We start from the raw sequence: 16,762 nt of genomic DNA, 5'->3' as shown, positions 1-16,762 counted from the left end.
GTATTACAATATATTTGAGCCAGTATTATCTCATCAGAAGTGGGATGTTTGCGTTGTCTGGGACGGCAGCCAAGAAAAAAAACCTACTGCCACAGCGATGGCTCCGCTTTTGCCACCTCGTCACGTTACGGACTCGAAGTGAATTTTTGCTTCAAAACCCTTCAAATACAGTGCAGTTTTTATTAAACTAAGTTTCGCTAGCAATAATTTATAAATAAGTTTATAAAGCTCTTTAAACCTTCCGCAAAACAAATCTGTCTGCATACGTTCTTTCGTCCAATATTGCTACGCAGACAACATAGACGATGCGAACATACGACTTCTGATCGAAGAGGCAAGTTCGCCACACACACAGTTTGTCGAGCCCTCCGAATAGTTCATCATCATCATCATCACCAGCCTGATTATACCCACTGCAGGGCAAAGGCCTCTCCCATATTTCTCCACTTAACCCGGTTCTGTGCTAGCCGCATCCACTTGACCCCTGCGAACTTCTTAATCTCATCCGCCCACCTAACTTTCTGCCGCCCCCTGCTACGCTTTCCTTCCCTTGGAATCCAGTTTGTTACCCTCAGCGACCATCGGTTATCCTCTCTTCGCACTACATGTCCTGCCCAAGTCCATTTCCTCTTCTTAATTTCTACTAGAATGTCGGTAACTTGAGTTATTTCTCTGACCCACTCTGCACGCTTTCTATCTCTTAATGTTACCCCTATCATTTTTCGTTCCATAGCCCTCTGGGTTGTCCTCAACTTAAGTAGAACTCTCTTGCTTAGCCTCCACGTTTCAGCCCCATAGGTGAGTACAGGCAAGATGCAACTGTTGTATACTTTCCTCTTGAGCGATACTGGTAAGCTGCTAGTCATAATCTGCGAGTGCTTGCCAAATGCGGTCCATCCCAATCGTATTCTTCTTGTTATTTCCTTTTCGTGGTCCGGATCTGCGGTTACTACCTGTCCTAAGTAGACATATTCGCCTACTACTTCCAGTATTTCGCTACCTAATGTAAACTGCTGTTCCTTCCCGAGGCTGTTGAACATTACCTCAATCAATAAGTATATAGCGGGTAATATAGATGAATTCTATAGTATTAATGAGAGGGTTGCAGGCATCGTAATAAGGCTTAATAAGCGGTATAAACTGAAGGTTGTACAGGCCTATGCACCTACATGTAGTTATGATGACCAGGCAGTTGAAGGCTTCTATGAAGATGTAGAATCGGCAATGCGAAAAGTAAAGACGCAGTATACTGTACTAATGGGCGATTTCAATGCCAAGGTAGGGAAAAAACAGGCAGGAGACAAGGCAGTAGGTGACTATGGCATTGGTTCTAGGAATAGCAGGGGAGAGTTACTAGTTGAGTTTGCAGAGCGCAATAACTTGCGAATCATGAATACCTTCTTCAGCAAACGGAAGAATCGGAAATGGACATGGAAAAGTCCTAACGGAGAGACTAAAAATGAAATCGACTTCATAATGTGTTCAACCCCCGCCATTATACAAGATGTAGAGGTAATCGGGAAAGTGCGATGCAGTGACCACAGGATGGTGAGGTCCCGAATTAGCCTAAATCTGAAGAAGGAACGCTACAGATTAGTAAGAAAGAAACCCATTAACGAATTAGCGGTGAGGGGGAGGGCAGAAGAGTTCAGGATCTCGCTACAGAATAGGTTTTCAGCTCTAACTGAGGATGGCGACGTTACCCTAGAGGCAAGGAACAATAATTTCAGGGATATCATTACTGAGTGCGCGGTAGAAGTAGGCGGTAGGATAGTTAGAGAGGATACCGGCAAGCTGTCTAAGGAGACGAAAGATTTGATCAAGAAACGCCAGAGTATGAAAGCTTCCAATCCAACAGACCAGATCGAATTGGCCGAGATATCAAAGCTAATCAATAAGCGCAAGGTGGCCGATATAAGGAAGTATAACATGGAGAAAATTGAGCATGCTGTAAAGAACGGGGGAAGCCTTAAAGCGGTAAAGAAGAAATTGGGCATAGGGAAAAACCAGATGCATGCAATAAGGGACAAGGCGGGCAACGTCATCACTAATATGGAAAAGATAGTCAAAGTAGCCGAAGAGTTCTATACAGATCTCTACAGTAGCCAAAGCAGTCAGGACCGTAATGAGATTGGCGGTAGGGAAAAACAGTCGGACGTTCCACCAGTGACGAAGGACGAGGTCAAGAAAGCACTAGAAACTATGAAGAGGGGGAAATCAGCTGGAGAGGATCAGATAACTACAGATTTGCTGAAGGACGGGGGGGATATCGTGCTAGAAAAACTGGCGACCCTATATACGCAGTGCCTGGTGTCATCGACGGTACCGGAACCATGGAAGAATGCAAACATTATCCTCATTCACAAGAAAGGGGACTCTAAGGACCTTAAAAATTACAGACCAATCAGCTTACTGTCTGTTACGTATAAGGTATTTACTAAGGTAATCGCTAATAGAATCAGGACAACCTTAGACTGCAATCAAGCAAAGGATCAAGCAGGGTTTCGGAAACGGTACTCTACTATCGATCATATCCATACCATCAATCAGGTGATAGAAAAATGCTCGGAATATAACCAGCCCTTATACATAGCATTCATTGATTACGAAAAAGCATTTGACTCAGTTGAAACCTCGGCGGTGATGCAGGCATTGCGAAATCAGGGGGTAGACGAGCCGTACGTGAAAGTGCTGGAAGATATATATAGTGGCTGCACAGCTACCATAGTTCTGCATAAAGAAAGTAACAAAATTCCCATAAAGAGAGGTGTTAGGCAAGGAGACACAATCTCCCCAGTACTATTCACAGCTTGTTTAGAGGAAGTATTCAGAGACTTGGAATGGGAGCAGTTAGGGATAAGGGTGGACGGAGAATACCTCAGTAATCTGCGATTTGCTGATGACATTGCCTTGCTAAGCAACTCGGGGGATGAACTGCAAATAATGATTGATGACCTAGACAGGAAAAGTAGAAAGGTAGGCTTGAAAATCCGAATAGTTGAATTGCCGCAAAATACGACGAGGAGATGTTGGCGGCGCACTTCAAACGCATGGCTGGACATTATGAATCATGCTGTCACGTTGCTGCGCTGTTCTTGTGCCTGGAATATGGCTTGCGAGTGCGGGAAGTGCCGCCGTGCCAGGATCGTGGCAACAGCTGGCTGCCAGGCAACATCCGAAAGATTCCAACTCAGCCCGTATTTGCAACAGATTTCACGTTTTCCGTGATACTTTCGCGGTTGAGCCGTGCCAGCTCGAATCTCGGTAAGTTGTTTCGTTCGGCGGAGTGGTTCTTATGTACTTTTAGAACCTTGAAAACGCAGAGGCCGTTCTCGCTGCTTTTCCGCTTTCCTTTGCTTGGACTGTGTACGGCTATTATGGTCCACAACAGCTAAATCAACCATAGCTGCTGAATGCCACTGCTTGTGAAACCGCGGACGCGAATGACAGCACTTGATACGTATGTTCGCCCTTTTCTTTCGGCGGAGACATAAATGACCGACTGCGCCGCAATTACCCACAATGCACTGCACATGGCACGTTAGTGAATATTCCCTATAAACGCGCTTCGCCTCGATGTAATCAGCCTGCCATGACATTTTAATGCACGTTACCTCTATGCCACGGCCAGGAGCTGCTAACTCGGGTTGCTCGTTTCATATTGGAGGGTGATATCAGAACCAGCCTGCCAAAACCGTTCGCATTCTCATTACCCCTACGACACGCAGACACGTCCATAAGGCTTGTGTGAAGCGCGACTTTATATGTGGGCTAGTAGCTTACGCTCTCGACGAAAACCCTTAAAGGATGAGCTTAAGTGTCCCTAATGTTGTAGCACCTTACACTAATAGGGCGTGGTAGGGGAATAATGTAGCAGGCAAAAGAAGCTTCCGCCATTGCTTTCGCAATTCAACTATGGCTAAGCAGAACTAAACCACTACAAATTAGTTTACTCTTAAATTCTAATTTATTTACTGTGAGCCATTCAATAACGTTCTTTCACATATTAGCTTCGCACTTAACAGCAAACAAGTTTTTACCAGAAAAAAGTGTGTATAACCTGCATCAGTACTGAAGACGCCTTTGCTAACTAGGAACATGTTGCGAAGAAGATCGGCAGTGGCTCGAGAGGAGTCCTCTCGTTGGGCCAGACATAAAATCATCGTTCATCCTGTCACCGTGTTGTCACGTCCTCTTTGCTTGTCGCCACGTAACATTTTGGTTGGAGGTTCGGCGTACGTCATCCCCATCTTCGCCTGGGAGCATTGACGCCATCCGTAAGCCGGGACCATTGACTGAGGGCCCTGGGACATCACCGAGCAGCTTCGCCCAGCCCTTCCTACCCAGCGCGTTGTCTTGTCTCCTCTCTTGTGTTTGTCTCTTTCTTTGCGCTTGCTTTCCCCGTACGATCATGAACCAACTAGCCCAGCAACAAGTTCTACTTCAGTAGCGCGTTGTATTGTCTCCTCTCTTGTGCTTGTCTCTTTGTTTGCGCTTACTTTCCCCGTACGATCATGAACCAACTAGCCCAGCAACAAGTTCAACTTCAGTAGCGCGTTGTCGTGTCTCCTCTCTTGTGTTTGTCTCTTTGTTTGCGCTTACTTTCCCCGTACGATCATGAACCAACTAGCCCAGCAAGAAGTTCTACTTCAGTATCTTCCTACTCAGGTCCGACCAACTACCACCGCCCAGCCCTCAGCTCGGATCTGAAGACAAGGAGAACAGACAGACCAACCAGACGAGAGACGAAGGGCCCGAAAGACTCGAAGAACCCGAAGGAACCGGACATGTACACGCAATTCCCACCCAGCCGCTCGTCGCGACCTCGAGCCATCGGCGCCATGGACTCTGGTGGCGGATGGTTGAACAGCTCCAGGGGAGGCAGATCACCCATAGATCATCGTGTTCATCGTCATCGTGGTGGCAAGCGCATCATTCTGTTCTATCTTTTCTTGAACATCTACATCATCACGTCACCATCGATTTCAACGAAACGATCGGGACAATCGCTTCGTCGCTCCGGGAAGTGTTGCGAAGAAGATCGGAAGTGGCGCGAGAGGCCAGACAAACTCGTCGTTAATCCTGTCGCCATGTTGTGCCGTGCTCTTTGTTTGTCGCCACGTAACAATATATCGGCATAGCTCTAACTGTAACAGATGCCTTTGCCAACCATTACTGGAGCTGATAGCTGTCGCCGATGTTATGTATAGCTGCGGGAAATGTTACTGTCGCCATTAGAACCGTGTATAAAGCATTAGCCCAAACAGGAATTGCATACGGTATAACGCTATACGGTACACGTAATTATCAAGGAACGCACGCATTCTTAAAGAATCGCACTGTTAAAAGAATTGTAATCAGCATAATCTACGCAGCAGAATTTGAACAAGTAAAGACATGGGCAATGAGCATTCAGGAATAATTCGAGTACACTAAATATTTAGGCATACTGTGCTGCGCCGCTGTTACATTGAACTGCTTTCAATGAATTCGTAAAGTAAAACGTACCTGTGCGGAAAACGTGAACTATGTTTCTTCGCTAGCTATGGAAATAAAGCCAGAAATTGTTACGTACCGGAGATGTCTAACGAACCCAGTAAAAAACTGTACGGTTAAAAATCATGAAATAATTTTTCTGAAAACTAAACGAAAGGTGTGGTAAAATTTATCTTCTACTATGTGAGTTCCTACCTCACTTTTTTAATGTTGCTCATAAGAAACTTGGCCTTGCTGTTTTGTTTACTTTTTCTTGATGAGATATGAATCCTGAATTTAGGATGATTTATATCGTCTAAAGCATGCAACACTGGCCTCTTGGTCGTTTTGACAAAATGTCAAAATTACTTGGAATCGTTCTCATATGACATTTGGGTGGGATAAATCTTTGAAGCGGTCAGAAAAAAAATTTATTGCATATGATGCTACTAAAGGAGCTAGGTTTTGCAGCAGGGTTCCTGGCATCGCTCATACTGACGGCACCGGTAGGCGCGTGTGTATTCATACACGTTTAGATTGCGACAGCAGAGAACTAGCTTTTCAGAGAGGCATGACATGACTCAGCAAACTTCCAACTCAGGGTAAATTAGTTGTTTTGGTCGACCGTCGCATCACATAATCAGGATTTACTGATTACATTTCACTGCATCAGCCAGGTAAGTGAATTAAATTTTAAAATTTATGACTAAATGGCGCTTGTGCTGCGAAATCTCCGCAAGCACCCTGTCACGGTCAGAGTAAGAGAATGTTTCTGTGGTGTGCTTTAAGCGGGGCATCATAATAATGAATAAGTTTAATCGGCAGGCTGGTCATACCGGAAAATAACTGCGGCACTGAATTGAACAAGTGACACAGCCTAAGGACTGTTCTAGAAGAACACTTACCTCCTTGAAACCTCTTTTTTCATGAGCACGCCCACATGCACAAGACGCAATACATTCCTTCAACTTCCTCACCTGAAAGTTAAGAGAGAATAAAGAAGGTGATATTTTAACGGACTTCAAACTTGTATTTTAGGAGTTACAAACGATACATGACTATGGTCGAGAAGGTTGGTTTCACAGCAAAACAGACATCGTGTACTACATGATTAAGTTTGGTGGTTACACGAGTATTTTATGAAAATCAACCAATTAACCTTTTCCATTTTATTATACGGAACAATATCTTATTGCGCGGTTTTAGAGCGTCAAAGTAGAAGATGAGCCCCGTCGATAAGTTCTAGGAATCATATAGGCCGTCCAAAATAGCATTTCCACATTGGTTGAGGTACATTTTCCTAATTGCAATTTCAGAAAATGGCGTGCACCGCATGTTTTAGTATCAGCTACAGTTGCCGCTATATTTGACAGTTTTGGACCAAATATGTTTTTTTGTAGCACTGCGCAACGACGTCGCACTACATTTAAAAATAGCAGAAAGTCAAATCAACGAGATTTCATATGCACATGTTCTAATTTTGATTTTTAAAATCGCTAAGGTGAATATGAAATTTTACACAAGGCACTGGAGTTTTATATAGACCACCTACAATTTCACATTTGAAAGTTTTATTTAAAACGGAAGGTAAGATGTGTTTTACTTAATTTTACTTCATTAAAATTTATTCATGCAGTTCTGTCTCGTGCGCAATGTGCGCGCCGCTGTTAAAAACCACCTGCACGCTCCGCAGAGGCGTATCTACTGTAGATCTTAAAATACAAGCAAGCATGTAAGCGCTTAAGTTATCAGCAACTCAAGGATGCTATATATGGGAGAGTAGCACAGTTAGCTTGCATGGCTCTAGAGAATTTTACAGTTCGCTTGCTAAGCCTCGCCATAAAACTAAACGCAATAGCACGGGTTCTTTGTATGTCACTGCACTACTACTACCTCACACGCACAACAGATAGCATTATGTAGGCCTCACTGTAGCACCTCTGAACTATCGAGCTTTTAGGCCTGTGCGTAGCGTGGTTCTCCGTCGCAAAGAGGACCTGCATGTAATCTCAGCACCCAAGAGCTCAAAACTTTATTTTATAAAATGTTCTTTTTTTTCTGAACTGTCCCCATTACCGGAACCACCACGCCAAGTTTGTCTTTGTTCAGAACCTCCCTGATTGGTCGACTTCATTTTTGAATCTCGTCTGTACTTCCAACGGGCCCAGATGGCCGATGCCGGCTATCGTCGGATTTCCTGAGACATAAGCGCCTTACCGCGGACTCGTTAAAATGCCATGAACGACGGGCACCGTCGCACAAATATACCTCCTCAACGACTAGGTCTGCGCTGATGGTGGTGGCCGCCAGGTTGGCGACAACGTAGAACACATAGACCAAGTAGGTATGACTGCTGGCCACCATGAGTCTGTTGGTGATGGCGTAGTAGAGCGCAAAGCAAACGCATGCCACGCAGCTGCCGTACACGGCCAGCACACTCGCGCGAAATACGCTGGTGGCCGCCGCCAGCAGCTGACGCAGCAGTCGAAGGTCGTGCTTCAGCTCTCGCAGGGCTGTTCCCGGAGGAGGAGCGACGCGACGGCAGTCCTGCACTTGGCACTTTCCTGCGGCAGAACGTTTAAGAGTCGCTCATGTATCGGCTCCTACAGAAGGCTGGAAAGTGTGGACTCCTTGCCCAGTTTGGCAAAGCCCCTGAATGAACAGTATCAGGAATTTCCTCGGAATATGGAATGATCATCAATCAACTATTTTAGGGTTTTAGTAAGCCGTTCTAGCTTTTTACCTCAGATTTCAGACGCATAAACCAGTACCTTGCATACTAGATGAGGGATAAATACCTAAATTGTCTCCAAGTGAAATATTTATCGCTACTGCCTTTCATTCGAAAATGGGCGGGCATTCGAAAGTAGATGTTTGGGTATCAAAGATATGTATATCAGAGCACGAACAATGCCCCATAGATATTCATGTTGCATAATCAGGCCCGCTCCTTGATCGTACTTACCCACGCTAATAATTACACACTCCCAAACACCAACCGAGGCATAAAAGTCAGTTTATTTCGACAATTTTGTTAAAGGACCGCAGGTGACAGTGATAGCTCGCATCACTTTTCTCCTACCTTTAAGTCTACCTAAAGGTTGCGAATACACTTGAAATTGGGGTTGACTCGAAATGTATTCGCAATTGTTGAGCCATTTTGTTTTGCAAACTGACAACACAGAGACGAGGTTATACACCCGTGTGAAAGGGATGGTCGCGCATATCTTGCGCATCACTAAGCGGTTTGTTTTCTTTACGGTGTTCAACATCCCAAGGCGGCTCAGGGTGTGAGAGGCGCCGTAGTAGAGGGCTGTTGAAATTTCAACCACCTGGTGTTCTTTAGCGTGTCCGGACACCGCACAGCACGCTGGCGCCTTGCTCTTCGCCTCCATCGAAAAGCGGCTGCTGAGCTTGGAATATGATCCTGCATCCTTGGGCACAGTAGTCGAGCGCTCTGACCTCTACATCACCACGGCTGGTCACACATTTCTGAGTGGTGCGTCTGTTCTTACCTTACTGGCATTATCAGGGGATCAACATCATTTAGTTACAGGCAAAACTATCAAAGCGACCCATGATCACGATGTTATTGTCGAGGAAGGTGCGCGCCACTCTTAAACAGTCTTCTCTGGCGTAGCTGGGGAAAGTTTGCTTTTGCAGTGGAAAGACCTTTGGACTGATTAGAAAAAAGAAATGCTCTTCAAATGCAGAAATTGGGAGACGCATGTCATCTGCAGAGACGCATGAGTGATCTGTAGAACAGGAAGCTGGCGAGCCCGGCCTTGTATTTGTTGAGGCAAGCTTGGGGAGACGCGGACATTACAATGCGTCTTTTTGGAAGGCCTAGAAGATGCTAGAACAGCGCGAAGGTATTGTGCAGCAGTTCGTCGCGTGGATGAAGTGAGGGGCGTCGTTGCCTGGGAGAGCACAAGATGCGAAGTCCTCCTCCCATATTCGCGTTGCATCTCGGCGGAAATGGCAGCCGCGGAGGGTTTCGCGCATGCACATTAGATCTACTTGAAAAAGTCTATTACTGAAGGAGATTTACCGACATTTAAAAACTCAAAAAAAATTTTTTTTGATACAGACAAAAGTTAAGATGTGGGGAGTAAAGATCGAGCCTATAGTTTTGCAGTAAAAAATTCAGGTGCATATTGCTACTACCCATGAGGTTAAATGTGAAGGGAATAAATACATTTATTTTATTTATTTACTGTTACATACTGCAGCTCCATCCAGAGCTATAGCAGGAGTGGGAGGTGAACATGATACAATAAAATAGTTGTACAATACAGACAGTAGAGCAGCAAAAAGACATAATTTAATCAAAGCAACAACTCTAATAACTGCTAGTCAAGTCAAGTCAGGTTTATTTTCCGAATAACGGCCTGGGGGGCGAGTTGGTGCATGATGGAATTGAACGGCGGCGCAACACGGAAACGGACACAGAGAAGAAGGGGACACCACATGCGCACACTACCAACTATTTACATGCGCACACACATGCGCACACTACCAGATAAATAGTTGGTAGTGTGCGCATGTGGTGTCCCCTTCTTGTCTGTGTCCGTTTCCGTGTTGCGCCGCCGTTCAATTCCATTATTTTATTTCCTTCGGGGAAAGAAAGAGCCAGGACTAAAAGCTCTTGACGGAGCCCTGGCCCCCTTACAATAATTGGCAGGACAACAGAGAGGAGGCTAGTTGGTCTAGAACCTGTACAGCAAATCTATACATAAAATTATGTGTAACATAACTTTTGTACATAACAAAATAAGACACTCAATTCAACACAAAGCAAAAACATAGAAACAGAAAACACCTTTCAGTTGACAGTTCAAAAGTAAAGCAATACAAGGTAAGAAAACCTTATACAATATTTGGATCATTACAGGTGCTCACGGCAAAAAAGGCTAATTTGGTTATTACTTTCCTTAACTGGATCAAATCCATCAGCATGTAATTTATTTACTAGTCGCGGCACAGGGTAGCAGAACGACTGAATGTAAGAATACGTACATGGCATTGGAAGAATATATTTTTCTTTATGTCGCGTTTGTCGCTTTCGGACATTTTGTTTTAACTTTGCAAAACGATAACAACACTCTCACACTCAAAATAACCTTTCCAGCATACTAGAAGCTACACAAAATCGCGCGGCAAGATTCATATACTCGCCTTATTCCTATCATGTGTCACTGAACCAAAAAAAAAAAAAAACTGCTCACCTTACTAACTTAGCGCACAGACGCAAAATTGCTAGACTTTGCCTTTTTCACAGGTTTTACCATCACCCCCTGCTCAAGTCTGTCATCAACCCCGCCCACCATACATCCAGCCGCACGGACCATGAAAAGACCGTTTACCCTCCACCTGCCCGGACATCTGCGCATCTGTCATCTTTTTTTGTTTGTTCGCACTCCACGGGACTGGAATGACTTGGCAAACACCGTCGTACTTCATTCCGACCCATCAACCTTCAGATCATCCATCGAATGATTCATGTATTCGTCAACCACTCCCTCATGTAATACCCCTTAAATGGGGCCTTTCAGGTATCAATAAATAAATAACTAAATAAATAAATTTGATCTGTATAAATATTTATAAGTTAATATGATCCTGTAATCAAAGAAACAGAACACTGACAGAACATTATACTTCCGAAAAGGTTCTTTGGATGGATAGTAATAAGGCACGCCAGCCACATACCGTAATGCTTTTTTTTTTTTGCAATAAAAGTAATTTCGATAGGTTGGCTATCTCTGTGGTACACCAGACTAAGCTACAGTATTGCAATAGTGACAGCACTAGCGTGTTATATACCAAGAGCTTTATTTTAGGAGGCAGCATGAACCTCAGTCTCGCAATGGCGCCAACGGCTGATGCAACCTTAGATTGCACATAATCAGTGTGGTTCTTCCATGTAAGGGGCCTTGAAATATTACTCCGAGTACTTTGATAGAGCGAGCAATTTCACCTGCTTCCGTTCCTAAGCGTATGTTTATGTCATACGATAATTCATTCCCTTTAAGCGTGTATAACACCCCTTCTGTTTTCCTAGTATTTATATTTAAGTGATTTGCTTTGACCCATACGTTCAAGTGTTGAAGTGCCATATTTGCGCGTTCCTCTACATCAGCCTCAGTGCTGCCGGTTACGAAAATTGTGGTATCGTCCGCATAGGAATTAAACTTTACATCCTGTGTTCAGTTCAGTTCAGTCGTTCAGTCGTGTCCGACTCTTTGAGACCCTATGGACCATGTCACGCCACACTTTCCGGTCTCTCACTATCTTCCTAACATCACATAACTTCATGTGCAGCGCCTCGACGATTCCATTTAACCATCGCGTTCGCCGCCTACTCCTTCTCCGGCTACCCTCAACCTTTCCCAACATCAAATCTTTCTCCAGCGACTCCTCTCTTCTCATCAGATGACCAAAGTAGCTGAGCTTTAACTTTAGAATTTGACCCTCCAATAAGCAGTCAGGGTTTATGGTCGACAATATTGATACGTGGCAAGGTTAGTGCACGAAGGTTAGTCCAAGATGACACAGCACACAAAGCACAGAATCACAGCAGCGTCAACCTTCTGGCACTAAACGTTGCTACCACTTTGTCGTCTTCTGTGTCACTGTTTCTGATCGTTTTCTTCTTTAACGTCCAGCTATGCAGGGTATATATGTCCCCCCCCACGAAAAGCACAGTCCCGGTGTGCACTAGGACGAACTACTGCAGGGGTAGTACGGATTCATTCTGGCGACATGAACAATCTCGGTGCGTGGCATAGAGGACTGTCGCAGCTGATGTACAGGGGCGACCTCGTATGTCACAGCAGTGATTGGCCGTAAAACATGGTAGGGTCCTGCGTAGCGTGGAAAGAGCTTCTCACACAGCCCAACTTTACGAGCGGGAGTCCAGAGCAAGACGAGCAGTACGCAATACGCAATACGCAATCCAGAGCAATGCGCTGTCAAAAGGAAGGAGAGGGTCGCGGCCGTATAGAAGATAAAACGGTGAGTAGCCCATTGTGTCGTGACGAGAGGAATTGTACGCGAACATTACAAACGGTAAATTAATATCCTAATCACGGTGTTCATCCGAGACATACATAGACAGCATGTCCGTGAGCGTGCGGTTGAGGCGTTCGGTGAGATCATTCGTTTGTGGATGGTAAGCGGTGGTAAAATAGTGCCTAATGGAGCAGTACCGAAGATTTCGTCGACTACTCGAGCAAGAAAGCAATGGTCGCGGTCAGTAGCAGCTGGCGCGGAGCACCATGAAGCAGGATGACGCCGTGGAGAAGAAACGCAGCCACGTCAGTTGCACAGCTGGTTGGTATCGCTCGGGTGACAGCCTAGCGCGTAGTATAATCCGTGGCCACTTCAATCCATTTATTCCCCGACGCAGAAAGTGGGAAAGGCATAAGGAGGTCAAGGCCAACTCGGAAAAACGGGTCTACTGGGATGTCGATCGGCTGCAGGGATCCAGCAGGCATATAGCCGAGGGCTTCTTCCGTCGCTGACACCGGTCACAAGAAGCAACGTAACGACGAACAGAGCGATAGAGGCCTGGCCAAAAGAAGCTACGGCGGACGCTATCGTACGTACGAGATACGCCAAGATGACCCGCTGTGGGTGCGTCGTGCAGCTGTTGAAGAACGGTGGTACGCAGGTGTTCGCGGACTACGAGCAGAAGCTCGGCGCCATCTGTCGCATATTCCGTCGGTATAAGGTGCCGTTGTGGAGCACAAACAGAGCAAGGGTAGCATCAAGGTGATCAGTGCTGCGGCGATTGATTATGCTGCAAAGCTTGGGATCTAAACGCTGCTCATGGCGAATGTTTGAAAGGTCATAGATGGCCAACAGATCTGTGTCATCGTCGCACTCGCTCGCAGGTGGGAGACCTACCGGGTTGCGGGACAGGCAATCAGCGTCAGCGTGCAGCCGGCCAGACTTGTGGACGACATAAAAAGTATTCCTGAAGGCGGAGGGCTCAACGACCCAGGCGACCAGTAGGGTCATTGAGCGTGAAAGCCATAATAAGGCATGGGGGTCGGTGATGACTGAGAACGGTCGGCCAAACAAGTAAGGGCGAAACTTTGTAATGGCCCAAACGAGGGCTAAGCACTCACGTTCTGTGATCGAGTAATTTCGTTCAGCCGCAGAAAGGAGGTGACTGGCATAAGCAATGACGCGAGTGCGACCCATCTGACTCTGGGCGAGTATGGCACCAATACCTTGACCACTGGCGTCGGTGCGTACCTTCGTTGGTGCCGAAGGATTGAAGTGCGCCAGGACGGGCGGGTTGGTGAGGGCTGCAATGAGCGCAGAAAAGGCTTGGGATTGTTCTTGGTCCCAGCAAAATGGAGCGTCGTTCTTCAAACGATTAGTGAGTGGACGAGCCGTCTCCGCAAAGTTAGGTACAAACCGCCGAAAACAGGAGCACAGCCCAAGAAAACTACGCACGTCACTGGTACAACGGGGTGCAGGAAATGCACTTACAGTACGTATTTTGTCTGGATCGGGTTGAACGCCAGGGGCGTCGACCACGTGACCGAGCACCTTGAGTTCACGTCGGCCGAAGCTACATTTCTTCGAGTTCAGCTGAAGGCCAGCTCTTCGGAAGACGCCAAGAATGGCGTCAAGGCGATGGAGATGGCTCTCGAATGTAGAAGAAAATACAATGACGTCATCGAGATAGCACAAGCACGTCGTCCATTTCAAGCCACGCAGGAGAGAGTCTATTATGCGCTAGAATGTTGCGGGCGCATTACACAAGCCGAAAGGCATCACCTTTTGTTGATACAGGCCATCGGGAGTGACGAAGGCGGTCTTTCCCGGTCCCGTTCGTCGACTGCAATCTGCCAATAACCGGAGCGAAGGTCAATGGAAGAGAAATAGCTGGCACCATGCGAGCAGTCGAGGACATCATCTATACTGGGGAGCGGGTAAACGTCTTTCTTTGTAATTTTGTTGACCTGTCGGTAATCAACGCAGAATCTTCAGGTATTGTCCATCTTTTTAACAAGCATGACAGGCGACGCCCAGGGACTGCTCGAAGGCTCTATAATGTTTTTGCTAACATCTTGTCCACTTCATCTTGTATGACGCGTCGTTCAGAAATGGCGACTCGATAAGGTCTTCTGTGAATTGGGCGGGCGTCTCCGGTGTCGGTACGATGTGTAAATAGGGACGTTTGTTCTAAGGGGTGGCTACCAAAATCGAAAATATCGCTGTACGAATTCAGAAGACTCGCAGGTGCTGTAGCACGGTCCGGGCGCAAATTAGGTGCAACCATTCCTGATATGCGGGCCTCCAGAGATGGGGACGGTGAAAGTCGTGTCGACACTTTAGCAGTAGGGTCAGGTAAAAGAGCGGCAACTGTGACGTCAGACAGTGGGGTAAGTTCGGCGAGAGTAATGTTCTCAGGAAGAACGTGCACAAAAAGGCCGAAGTTCAAGACTGGAATTTAAGCGTTGTTATTTTCTACGTGCACGATGTTATGAGGAAGAGCGATTCTACGCTGCAGTGTCACGTCGGTTATGGGGCAAACAACGTAAACGCCATCAGGAACGGAGGGGAAAGGCGACATGAGCACATACACTGCAGCTTCTGGTGGCAGACGAGTAAATGTAGAGGAGCGGAGACGGAGCGTTGAAGTATCAGAGGCCTGTTTGTCAGGACAGAGTGGCATGTCCAGATGAAGCAGTCCAGAAGAACAGTCAATGAGCGCGGAATGTGCAGTTAAAAAGTCGAGTCCTAATATAACGTCGTTAGGGCAACTGGTGAGGACTGTAAATAGGACAGGGATATGGCGGTCGGCAATGGTAGTTCTCGCAGTACACATACCAATCACAGCAGTTGTGTTGTCATCAGCAACACGAACGGTAGATGAGGAAGCGGGTGTGAGGACTTTGTTGAGCCATTGACGGAGCGAGGAACTGGGGACGGAAATGTGGGCGCCAGTGTCAATAAGGACAGAAACTGAGACTCCGTCCACAAAAATGTCAATGAGGTTACGTCTATGTGCGAGGGTCAGTTCCGAGTTGACAGTCCGGGTCGGTAATGCAGCGTCACTCCCGGGCGCTGCACTCGCTAGTTTCCCGAGTGGGCGCCGGCGTATGACGGGGAGGAGTTGCGACGAGGCAGCGGTAAACGAGATCGACGACGCCGTGGAGATGGAGATCGGCTGGAGTACGGACACTTGAAACGGCTTCGGTGTGAGGCTCATCTGGGTGAGGAGGGAAGTGTCCAGGTCCATCAAATGCGGGGCGGGTAGGGAAGCGTCGAGGTCCGTAGTAGTACCGATGGTCAACTTTGTAATAGGAACGAGGTGCGGGGAAGGTGCGACTGCGGCAATAACGGGAAGTGTGGCCGGCTCGACAGCAAATAAAACAAATTGGCCTGTCATCTGAGGTGCGCCACTCTGCAGGATTGCGACTAACGTAGCGACGTGGGGGAGCTTGGCTAGTGGTTGCAGCAGCCACTACAGGAACAAGATGCGATGGTGATGAGGGCGGTACGGGGTTGGAGGAAAGACCGACGTTTTCAAGTTCCTGTCAGACAACAGCCTGTATCATGGCCATGGTGTCAGGCACTGTAGATGGGAATGGTGCAGGAACTAAGGCCTCGAGTTCTCGCCTGACGATCCGAGTCATTGTTGCGGACTGAGAAGGCTGTTGCAGAGGAGCCAGATCATCGCAGGATGATGTGGATGCCGTGTTCGGAAGAAGCTCAAAGCGATGTACCAGGCGTCGTTGTTTAGCCTGCTCGAATCTTCGGCAAACTTGAAGCACCGACTCGACGGTAGAGGAATCCATGCAGAAGAGGATGTTGAACGCGTCATCTGCGATGCCCTTGAGGATGTGCCCTACATTTCACTTTCCGGCATGGAGCTGTTCGCCTTGCGACACAAAGCGAGCACGTCTTGAATATAGGCCAGGTAGGACTCCGTGGTGGATTGGGCGCGAGACGAAAGTTCGGTTTTGGCTGCGAGAGCCCGTCCAAAGGGCTTCCCGAACAAGTCGTGAAGCTTTTGCTTGCAAATTTCCCAGGTCAACAGCTCGTGCTCGTGATATTGAAACCATGTGCGAGCGGTTCCCGCCAAATAGAATATCAGATTGGCCAGCATGATGGTCGCGTCCCAATGATTGCTCCTGCTGCATCGCTCGTATTCATCCAGCCAGTCGGCAACATCTGTCTTGTTTCGCCATTGAAGATGGGAGGGTGGCGGATTTTTGTGAGGACGAGAGTTTGCGCCGATCTTGTTGCGGTGGTCTGAGGT

At 46.9% G+C, this 16,762-nt stretch overlaps 1 protein-coding gene across 1 annotated transcript in view; it reads right to left on the bottom strand.

Moving 5' to 3' along the window:
- Gr93a (Gustatory receptor 93a) overlaps window positions 1–16,762 on the bottom strand; it is a 63,909-nt gene that overhangs the window by 15,574 nt on the left and 31,573 nt on the right. Inside the window, exons 2-3 of the mRNA XM_084596050.1 lie at window positions 7,744–8,039; window positions 6,381–6,452 (exon numbers count right to left, since the gene is read on the bottom strand). Coding sequence (XP_084452176.1) covers window positions 6,381–6,452; window positions 7,744–8,039 — 368 coding nt within the window. The remainder of the gene's footprint in view (window positions 1–6,380; window positions 6,453–7,743; window positions 8,040–16,762) is intronic.

This window comes from Amblyomma maculatum, chromosome 3 (genome assembly GCF_055883805.1).
Source record: "Amblyomma maculatum isolate TAMU_Amacu chromosome 3, ASM5588380v1, whole genome shotgun sequence".
Taxonomy (NCBI): domain Eukaryota; kingdom Metazoa; phylum Arthropoda; class Arachnida; order Ixodida; family Ixodidae; genus Amblyomma; species Amblyomma maculatum.
Note: the sequence above shows the minus strand (reverse complement) of the source record. Positions and strands in the feature narration are given on the sequence as shown.